The 11,585-nt window shown below is 34.3% G+C and overlaps 1 protein-coding gene across 1 annotated transcript; it reads left to right on the top strand.

Annotated features, from left to right (window-relative positions):
- Nucleotides 1–8,657: 8,657 nt before the first annotated feature.
- LOC139843225 (sm-like protein LSM1B) lies at nt 8,658–11,496 on the top strand. Its single transcript, XM_071833289.1, has 5 exons — nt 8,658–8,983; nt 9,400–9,468; nt 9,576–9,691; nt 9,844–9,906; nt 11,059–11,496. The coding sequence occupies exons 1-5, from the start codon at nt 8,923–8,925 to the stop codon at nt 11,134–11,136; spliced, it is 387 nt and encodes a 128-aa protein (XP_071689390.1). The 5' UTR covers nt 8,658–8,922; the 3' UTR covers nt 11,137–11,496.
- The last annotated feature ends 89 nt before the right edge of the window (nt 11,497–11,585 follow it).

Here is an 11,585-nt window from a genome sequence, read left to right as displayed (position 1 = left end):
CAGTTGGCTTTGCAGTTCTTTCATCTCACTGAGTGTGAGTCTATAAGGAGCACGAGCTATTGGTGCAGCTCCTGGTATAAGATCTATTTGAAATTCAACAGATCGATGTGGAGGTAGTCCCGGTAATTCTTTCGGAAATACATCGGGAAATTCTTTTGCGACGGGAACATCATTGATGCTCTTTTCTTCAGTTTGTACTTTCTCGACGTGTGCTAGAACAGTATAGCAACCTTTTCTTATTAGTTTTTGTGCCATCAAATTACTAATAAGATGTAGCTTCATGTTGCCCTTTTCTCCGTACACCATTAAGGGTTCTCCTTCTTCTCGTACAATGCGAATTGCATTTTTATAATATACAATCTCTGCTTTCACCTTCTTCAGCCAGTCCATGCCAACTATTACATCAAAACTCCCTAACTCTACTGGTATCAAATCAATCTTAAATATTTCGCTACCCAGTTTAATTTCTCGATTCCGGCATATATTATCTGCTGAAATTAATTTACCGTTTGCTAATTCGAGTAAAAATTTACTATCCAACGGCGTCAATGGACAACTTAATTTAGCACAAAAATCTCTACTCATATAGCTTCTATCCGCACCCGAATCAAATAAAACGTAAGCAGATTTATTGTCAATAAGAAACGTACCCGTAACAAGCTCCGGGTCTTCCTGTGCCTCTGCCGCATTAATATTGAAAACTCTTCCGCGGCCTTGTCCATTCGTGTTCTCCTGGTTCGGGCAATTTCTAATAATGTGGCCCGGTTTTCCACATTTATAACAAACTACATTGGCATAACTTGCTCCGACACTACTTGCTCCGCCATTACTCGTTCTGACACCATTTGTTCCTTTCGTTCTGTTAACCCCTGGTCCGTAGACCTCACACTTCACCGCGCTATGACCATTTCTTTTACACATGTTGCAAAATTTGGTGCAGAACCCCGAGTGATACTTTTCACACCTTTGGCATAGCTGCTTCTGATTGTTGTTGTTGTTGCGGTTGTTATTGTTGTTGGGATGATTGTTGTAGTTGCTGTTGTTGTTGTTGTTGTTGTTGTTGTTGTTGTTGTTGTTGTTGTTGTTGGGCCATTTGTTGTAGTTGCGATTGATGTTGCGATTGTTGGGATAATTGTTGCGATTATTATTGTAATTGCTGTTGTTGTTGTATTGGTGATTCTTATCACCGTTTTCCTCCCACTTTCTTTTGACTTGCTTCACATTGGCCTCTTCAGCCGTCTGTTCTTTAATTCTTTCCTCAATCTGGTTCACTAGTTTGTGAGCCATTCTACATGCCTGTTGTATGGAGGCGGGCTCATGTGAACTTATATCTTCTTGGATTCTTTCCGGTAATCCTTTCACAAACGTGTCGATCTTCTCTTCCTCATCTTCGAACGCTCCCGGACACAATAGGCACAATTCTGTGAATCGTCTTTCGTACGTGGTAATATCAAATCCTTAGGTTCGTAACCCTCTAAGTTCTGTCTTGAGCTTATTGACCTCGGTTCTGGGACGGTACTTCTCGTTCATCAAGTGCTTGAATGCTGATCACGGTAGTGCGTACGCATCATCTTGTCCCACTTGCTCTAGATAGGTATTCCACCATGTTAACGCAGAACCTGTGAAGGTATGCGTAGCGTACTTCACTTTTTCCTCTTCAGTACACTTACTTATGGCAAACACCGATTCGACCTTCTCGGTCCACCGTTTCAATCCGATCGGTCATTCGGTTCCATCAAATTCCAAAGGTTTGCAGGCAGTGAATTCTTTGTAGGTGCATCCTACACGATTTCCTGTACTGCTAGATCCAAGGTTATTGTTGGTATGTAGCGCAACCTGTACTGCGGCTATGTTTGAAGCTAGAAAAGTACGGAATTCCTCTTCATTCATATTCACGGTGTGTCGAGTAGTCGGTGCCATTTCCTTCAAAGTAGTCAAATGGAACAAGTTAATCATACAGAATATTAAGAGTAGTTAATAGTATTTCGTAGCATAATATGAACTCATTTATAAAAGCTTTTTCTTCATATTAGCGTTTTATAAGTTTAAATTCGGGTAGTACCTACTCGTTAAGTTCATACTTAGTAGCTAATATACAATTCAACTACTACAATTCTATATGAAAAACTGATTATAATAATATTTCGCGTTCAAACTTTTATACAATATTTTACAAACTTACAATACCACTTATTTTACATAAAGCATGAAATATAGCACACAATAACTTTGATACAAGATAGTTGTGAAGATAATTCTAGCTAGTACACAAGTCGTTCAGCAAAGGCAATAAAGACACGTAATTCATACGTCCAGAAACAAGTCATGCATTCTGGTTTTACTAGGACTACTTCCCATCCTTGGTCTTGTGGAACATAACCATTATGGCCGTTGATAAGACAGCGTGTTGTAACGTTGTCAAAGGGACGAGGGTTACGTAATGACCAACAGTCTCGTAATAACCTAAAAACCTCATTTCTTACCCCAATTACCGACTCCGTCACTTGTGAAAACGTTTTGTTTAATAGTTGTAGCCCGATGTTCTTTTTCTCACTTTGGTGAGAAGCGAACATTACTAACCCGTAAGCATAGCATGCTTCTTTATGTTGCATGTTAGCCGCTTTTTCTAAATCATGAAGTCCTATATTCGAATACATTGAGTCAAAATAATTTCTTAACCCGTTGCGTAAAATAGCATTTGGGTTCCCCGCAATATATGCGTCAAAGTAAACACATCGCAACTTATGGGTTTCCCAATGTGATATCCTCCATCTTTCAAACGAAAGTCTCTTATAAACCAAGACATTCTTGGAACGTTCTTCGAATGTCTTACAAACTGATTTCGCCGTAAATAGTTATGCTGAAGAATTCTGACCGACTCTAGACAAGATTTCATCAATCATGTCTCCGGGTAGGTCTCTTAAAATATTGGGTTGTCTATCCATTTTGTGTTTTTATACTGTAAAATAGACAAGAATTAGATTCATAAAAAAATACTTATTAATACAAGCAATTTTTACATATATCATAAAGCATAAGCACACTATATTACATATATTACACCACACGAATACAACTATCTTATTCCGACTCTCTCGTTTCTTTTTCTTCGGTTTTGGTTCGTTTTGCCAAGTTTCTAGGGATATATGATGTTCCCCTAATACGAGCTGTCATTTTCCACAACGGTTTAGAAAAACCTGGTGGTTTAGAGGTTCCCGAGTCATTGTTACAACTTAAGGGCTTCGGGGGTTGACGATACATATAAAGTTCATCGGGGTTGGAATTAGATTTCTCTATTTTTATGCCCTTTCCCTTATTATTTTCTTTTGCCTTTTTAAATTCAGTTGAGGTAATTTCTATAACATCATCGAAATTCTCGTCGGAATCCGATTCATCGGAGAATTGGTAATCCTCCCAATATTTTGCTTCCTTGGCGGAAACACCATTGACCATAATTAACCTTGGTCGGTTGGTTGAGGATTTTCTTTTACTTAACCGTTTTATTATTTCCCCCACCTGTTCTATTTCTTCCTCCGGTTCCTCCTCTTCCGGTTCTGATTCTTCTTCCGGTTCTTCTTCGGGAACTTGTGAATCAGTCCAATATATATTCGACTCTTAGTTATTATTAGGTGAGTCAATGGGATTTGTGCTAGAGGTAGACATCTATCACACAATATCAAACATGTTAAGAGATTAATATATCACATAATATATACATGTTAATAATATATAGTTTCCAACAAAAATGTTAAGCAATCATTTTTAAAGAAAACATGGTCGAAGTCCAGACTCACTAATGCATCCTAACAAACTCGATAAGACACACAAATGCAAATTTTCTGGTTCTCTAAGACCAACGCTCGGATACCAACTGAAATGTCCCGTTCTTATTGATTAAAAACGTTCCATATTAATTGATTTCGTTGCGAGGTTTTGACCTCTATATGAGACATTTTTCAAAGACTACATTCATTTTTAAAACAAACCATAACCTTTATTTCATAAATAAAGGTTTAAAAAGCTGTACGTAGATTATCAAATAATGATAATCTAAAATATCCTGTTTACACACGACCATTACATAATGGTTTACAATACAAATATGTTACATCGAAATCAGTTTCTTGAATGCAGTTTTTACACAATATCATACAAACATGGACTCCAAATCTTGTCCTTATTTTAGTATGCAACAGCGGAAGCTCTTAGTATTCACCTGAGAATAAACATGCTTTAAACGTCAACAAAAATGTTGGTGAGTTATAGGTTTAACCTATATATATCAAATCGTAACAATAGACCACAAGATTTCATATTTCAATACACATCCCATACATAGAGATAAAAATCATTCATATGGTGAACACCTGGTAACCGACATTAACAAGATGCATATATAAGAATATCCCCATCATTCCGGGACACCCTTCGGATATGATATAAATTTCGAAGTACTAAAGCATTCAGTACTTTGGATGAGGTTTGTTAGGCCCAATAGATCTATCTTTAGGATTCGCGTCAATTAGGGTGTCTATTCCCTAATTCTTAGATTACCAGACTTAATAAAAAGGGGCATATTCGATTTCGATAATTCAACCATAGAATGTAGTTTCACGTACTTGTGTCTATTTTGTAAATCATTTATAAAACCTGCATGTATTCTCATCCCAAAAATATTAGATTTTTAAAAGTGGGACTATAACTCACTTTCACAGATTTTTACTTCGTCGGGAAGTAAGACTTGGCCACTGGTTGATTCACGAACCTATAACAATATATACATATATATCAAAGTATGTTCAAAATATATTTACAACACTTTTAATATATTTTGATGTTTTAAGTTTATTAAGTCAGCTGTCCTCGTTAGTAACCTACAACTAGTTGTCCACAGTTAGATGTACAGAAATAAATCGATAAATATTATCTTGAATCAATCCACGACCCAGTGTATACGTATCTCAGTATTGATCACAACTCAAACTATATATATTTTGGAATCAACCTCAACCCTGTATAGCTAACTCCAACATTCACATATAGAGTATCTATGGTTGTTCCGAAATATATATAGATATGTCGACATGATAGGTCGAAACATTGTATACGTGTCTATGGTATCTCAAGATTACATAATATACAATACAAGTTGATTAAGTTATGGTTGGAATAGATTTGTTACCAATTTTCACGTAGCTAAAATGAGAAAAATTATCCAATCTTGTTTTACCCATAACTTCTTCATTTTAAATCCGTTTTGAGTGAATCAAATTGCTATGGTTTCATATTGAACTCTATTTTATGAATCTAAACAGAAAAAGTATAGGTTTATAGTAGGAAAAATAAGTTACAAGTCATTTTTGTAAAGGTAGTCATTTCAGTCGAAAGAACGACGTCTAGATGACCATTTTAGAAAACATAATTCCACTTTGAGTTTAACCATAATTTTTGGATATAGTTTCATGTTCATAATAAAAATCATTTTTCCAGAATAACAACTTTTAAATCAAAGTTTATCATAGTTTTTAATTAACTAACCCAAAACAGCCCGCGGTGTTACTACGGCGGCGTAAATCCGGTTTTACGGTGTTTTTCGTGTTTCCAGGTTTTAAATCATTAAGTTAGCATATCATATAGATATAGAACATGTGTTTAGTTGATTTTAAAAGTCAAGTTAGAAGGATTAACTTTTATTTGCGAACAAGTTTAGATTAACTAAACTATGTTCTAGTGATTACAAGTTTAAACCTTCGAATAAGATAGCTTTATATGTATGAATCGAATGATGTTATGAACATCATTACTACCTCAAGTTCCTTGGATAAACCTACTGGAAATGAGAAAAATAGATCTAGCTTCAAAGGATCCATGGATGGCTTGAAAGTTCTTGAAGCAGAATCATGACACGAAAACAATTTCAAGTAAGATTTCCACTCGAAATAAGATTGTTATAGTTATAGAAATTGAATTAAAGTTTGAATATGATTATTACCTTGTATTAGAAAGATAGCCTAATGTAAGTAACAAAGGTTTCTTGATCTTGGATGATTACTTGGAATGGATTTAGAAAACTTGAAAGTAAACTTGCAATCTTGGAAGTATTCTTGATTTTATGAAACTAGAACTTTTGGAATTTATGAAGAACACTTAGAACTTGAGAGAGATCAATTAGATGAAGAAAATTGAAGAATGAAAGTGTTTGTAGGTGTTTTTGGTCGTTGGTGTATGGATTAGATATAAAGGATATGTAATTTTATTTTCATGTAAATAAGTCATGAATGATTACTCATATTTTTGTAATTTTATGAGATATTTCATGCTAGTTGCCAAATGATGGTTCCCACATGTGTTAGGTGACTCACATGGGCTGCTAAGAGCTGATCATTGGAGTGTATATACCAATAGTACATACATCTAAAAGCTGTGTATTGTACGAGTACGAATACGGGTGCATACGCATAGAATTGTTGATGAAACTGAACGAGGATGTAATTGTAAGCATTTTTGTTAAGTAGAAGTATTTTGATAAGTGTCTTGAAGTCTTTCAAAAGTGTATGAATACATATTAAAACACTACATGTATATACATTTTAACTGAGTCGTTAAGTCGTCGTTAGTCGTTACATGTAAATGTTGTTTTGAAACCTTTAGGTTAACGATCTTGTTGAATGTTGTTAACCCATTGTTTATTATAACAAATGAGATGTTAAATTGTTATATTATCATGATATTATGATATATAATATATCTTAGTATGATATATATACAGTTAAATGTCGTTACAACAATAATCGTTACATATATGTCTCGTTTCGAAATCATTAAGTTAGTAGTCTTATTTTTACATATGTATTTCATTGTTAATACACTTAATAATATATTTACTTATCATTTAACATAATTAACCAAGTGTATCAATATCTTAATATGATTCATATGTACCTACTAAGACGTTGTTATAACGATAATCGTTATATATATCGTTTTCGAGTTTCTTAAATTAATAGTCTCATTTTTATGTATATAACTCATTGTTAAAATACCTAATGAGATACATACTTATAATAAAATCATGTTAACTATATATATAACCATATATATGTCATCGTATAGTTTTTACAAGTTTTAACGTTCGTGAATCACCGGTTAACTTGGGTGGTCAATTGTCTATATGAAATCTATTTCAATTAATCAAGTCTTAACAAGTTTGATTGCTTAACATGTTGGAAACACTTAATCATGTAAATAACAATTTCATTTAATATATATATAAACATGAAAAAGTTCGGGTCACTACACCTAACACCATGACAGTTTCCAACGACCTGAACATGACCCTTAACTTTCATAATTTTAGTCAAGTGCGCGCTAGCGCGCTATAACTAGCAGATTGACTGGAAGTCGCATTTGCTTTGCTTTTCTTCTCTCCTTTTCTATTCATAGTTAAGGCCAATATAGCTTGACTACCCTCATGAGTAGACGATATCTCACAGCTTTAATTAAAGAAAGGTGCATTTGTGGTTAATTCGTTGTCATTTAAATCATACGCAACATTGGCGAGAACAACTCGCAAAATCCAACCACTTCACCTACTTCATTGCCCATAAAATGAAAAGTGGTATGACTAATTTATTAACAAATTTCAATGGTGAGCCCACACACTTAATCTTGTGGAAATTTTATCTTCAAATAACATTTGAAGGAGTAGGGAGAGCTGCTCTTAGAATTAGGATTATGGTGGAGTCATTAGAGATGGAAAGAATGATGTCGTTTGGAATTGAATATAGATCTCTTTTAGGGATCAAATCCATATTCCTTAAATAGTAGCCCCTACAAGGGCTTGAAGTTTTGACGCAAACGTCCATCTCACTACTCGTGGACTTTCAGGGCTCGGGGAAATTTGTTGGAATTCTATTAAAGAGTCTCGGAAGCCAGGATTACTTGGTAACCTAATGTTATGGAGGGTCCTACTTCATTATGTGCTTTGATTCATGCAACCACTACGGTAATAGTTGGCCTTTGCATGACTTTCTTTCATTTTGATTATGAAAAATGAAGTTCTTTCGTTTAGTACGAGATCTCTTCACACCTTGTGGTGCTTACACCTCTAGCTTCCATGAGTAGTCAGATGGACATGCTTGCCAATCTTGACTAGTCATCGTGTAGGGATGGTCTCGATCCCACTAGGTGGTGCACGTCTGGATTAATGCGGACTCAACATTGATTTCATGCTTGAGTGTAGGGGGCAAAGCTTGAAGAGCAAAGCGATCTGCGCCAATCAATTATGTTTTTCCGCAGAAACTGCAGTCAAAATAAGTCATCATGATAATCTCGTACTTGATAACTTGAATATTTATAATTATAGAACTTACTTTAATTAATAAATTTATTTATTTATTTAATTCTAATAACTAAATTTATTTATTAATAAATCTAAATAAGTAAGTTTTACTAATTGACTATTTGGTACTGTACAATCATATGTTTTATTCGATAGCTAATCACTTTAGAGTTACAAGTTTACAACGACCAAAAAGGGGCAGTTTTTGACATAACCGATATAATGAAGGGCTAATATTTCAAAATCTCTGTTTCGGAAACGTCAAAGTTCCTCTATTTTCAGATTTGGGGATGGTTAATTAGGGTTTATAAATAAATAGATCTGATACAAATAATATACTATATTGAATTTAATAAATTGCCTCCTTTAATTCAATACAGTCGTCTGTATGTGTTGAATTCAAGATTTATACTTATTTTTGATTTTTGATAGAAATCAGAAAACAATAGCAGGATTGTTAGGGAGAAGATTTACGACTCCTGCTGCCAATTCGATTTTTATTTTATTTTTTTTTATTTTATTGAAGAATAATTATTATAATAATTGGGTGATTTCTGAGATACCGTAAAAGGTAGAGTGAAATGTCTTGGGCAGGCCCTGAAGATATATATCTATCTACTTCACTTGCTAGCTATCTTGACAGTAAGCTACAATATTCTTTGTTTTTTTATTATTCGTCAATTTTTATTTATTGTTTTCTTCTAAAGTTTTGATTTTGAAGTAGTTTGTGCATCGTAGAATTCTATCCTTTTTTATACTTAACATGGAGGATTAATGCATTGTCTAATTGGATTTTTTCAGTAATAGTTGACAATTGTATTTCATGTGGTAATTGTTTCTTGTATACATATACAAGAATCTTGAGTATCGGTATTACTATGCATTAGTTGACAATTGTATTTCATGTCTTCTTTAGTCTTATTACAAATGTTAATCGTCAATTTTATGTAGTAAGTTATCTGCATCGTCTAAAATTTTTTATCTATAGTTGTTGTGTTGTCTTCTTTAGTCTATTGGTGTGTAATGAACTTGGCGTATGCACTTTTTTTTGTCGGCAGAGAAACTTCTTGTATTGCTGAGAGATGGCAGGAAGTTGTTGGGGATGCTTCGCTCTTTTGATCAGTTTGGTATGAGAATCTTGTTCTCCTATTCGTTGATTGATAAACCCATCATATCATATATGCAATATGTAATCATGTAAGTTATTGAGAAATGGATGTGTGGTCACATGTAGCCAACGCCGTTCTTGAAGGGGCTTGTGAACGAGTAATTGTTGGTGATCTTTATTGTGATATCTCATTAGGTCTCTATGTGATTCGTGGCGAGAATGTTGTTTTGATTGGAGAGCTGGTATGGTGTCTTATTTATGTCTTCTTTTACTCTCTTTTTAAAGACGTTAGTTAAAGTTCTCTTCTTGTTGATAGGTTCTATTCAAAAAATATATTTGTTGATAAAGTTCTGGTTTTTTGTTTTATTTTGATATATGCATGTAAATTTCTTAGGATCTAGAGCGGGAGGAACTTCCCCCTCATATGACTCGTGTTTCAGAAGCCGAGATAAGAAGGGTAAGCGCTACCATCACATTGTATCTCAAAGAAAATACTAGTGGATTATTTTACATGATAGTACATGTTTATGAAGCACGTACGGGCCTCGTCCATTTTTTTTTTATTTTTTTATTTTGCTTCTTAGACAATTGGGTGGTTATACTATCCTTGTAATTAGGTAACTCTACAAATAGGGATTATTATCCATACCATCATTATCATCCAGAATGGAGTGAGTGAGAATCATTAGGTGAGTTTATTTACGTCTCGAAAGTATATCGTCATGTAGGGACATCTTAAGTAGATGTCATCATCTTGTTTATCATCATTGTTGTGACTATCAAACTTGTCAAAGTCGCTAGTCGGTCCGATTTTCGTAGGGACAAATCAGCGAAATTAGAGACTAGTCGAACGTCAACCAACTTTGACTTTACAGTATTTGACCGGTTTTGACCAAATAAATCAGACCTTGATCTAATTAATTCGCCACCGACTAAATTAAAGTTGTGACAACTTTGACTGAGTAAATAGGCTAAGTCGGGGACTAGTCGGACTACTTCAAAATCCCTACTAGGTGGTTGAGACTTTATAGGGACTAATCGGCGAGACGTAAATCAACTTTGACTGTATTGACCGAATAAATTAGACTTTGAACAAATTATTTCGACTTTGACCGACTAAATTAGACTTTTGACAACTTTGACTGAATTAATCGACCAAGTCGGATACTTCAAAATCCCGAATAGTTGTTCTAGTCGGCGGGCTTTTACTACCAGGGCAGTGTCCAATCTAATTTCTAACTGACTGATATAAATTAATAGAACTAGGCTAGGAAATATGCAGAAATTGTGTAATGAATAGAAATTTTGATAGAGTAGAGATGGTAATGAACAACATGACTTATATGAGTGAAACTAGCCATTAAGCCAACTCTCTTATGTCTACTGTCTACTATCTACAAGTAAGCTATCTCTCCTAATGATGCACACTCCTTCAATTCTCTATGTTAAATGTTAAGTAAGCATGATAATCTACCATTCCTAATCCCTATTGTCTGGTAATCAGTAAAAGTTGAGAAATTGTTTTTCTTAAAAACAAATCTTGTAATTTTTTTTATTTAATGCTTGGTTTCAGTGATTAAAAGTTATAAATGCTGCGTATATTGTGCAGGCTCAGAAAGTAGAAAGTGACGCTATGGATCTGAAGGGTTCTATGAGAAAGAGGATGGAGTTTCTTGATATGGACTAAGAAGATGTACCTATTATTGTGATCGACTACATTCGTTTTGGCCACCATGCAACAATATCATGTCATGTATTCTGCAAATATTCACTTGCATTGTGAATGTTGACGTTTATATGTTTCGTTTCGTCCGCTTGTTATTTTACTTCTAATTGCATAGCTTTTGTATAACCTTCACCATTCACAAGGGTGAAAAGATAACTTTGATGGTTTTATGTGGTTGTGATTCGATTATGGTAGGTGCAGTGGCCTTTTTTCCTTGTAACTGTTTGCTCTGCTGGAGTTGGATAGACATCTTAAAGATGCAGATGTTTTGGTGAATTTGGAACAAGGCTTTCTTTTAGGATTTTGGGGTTAATGTGTACATTGCTTTGGTTGGTATTTTGCATTTTCTTCTAAAAAATTATGTGCATAATGCATAATTTACATGACTTTTATTGGTATGTAGAGTAAGG

The sequence above is a fragment of the Rutidosis leptorrhynchoides genome, chromosome 4 (genome assembly GCF_046630445.1).
Source record: "Rutidosis leptorrhynchoides isolate AG116_Rl617_1_P2 chromosome 4, CSIRO_AGI_Rlap_v1, whole genome shotgun sequence".
Taxonomy (NCBI): Eukaryota; Viridiplantae; Streptophyta; class Magnoliopsida; order Asterales; family Asteraceae; genus Rutidosis; species Rutidosis leptorrhynchoides.
This window is presented reverse-complemented; position numbering and strand designations above follow the sequence as displayed.

What these genes read in the sequence shown, in the direction of transcription:
- LOC139843225 (XM_071833289.1), top strand. Translation starts at nt 8,923, where the DNA reads ATGTCTTGGGCAGGCCCTGAAGATATATATCTATCTACTTCACTTGCT. An exon ending in ACTTGCTAGCTATCTTGACA is followed by an intron (nt 8,984 to 9,399) that starts GTAAGCTACAAT and finishes TTTTGTCGGCAG; the next exon opens with AGAAACTTCTTGTATTGCTG. An exon ending in TCGCTCTTTTGATCAGTTTG is followed by an intron (nt 9,469 to 9,575) that starts GTATGAGAATCT and finishes GGTCACATGTAG; the next exon opens with CCAACGCCGTTCTTGAAGGG.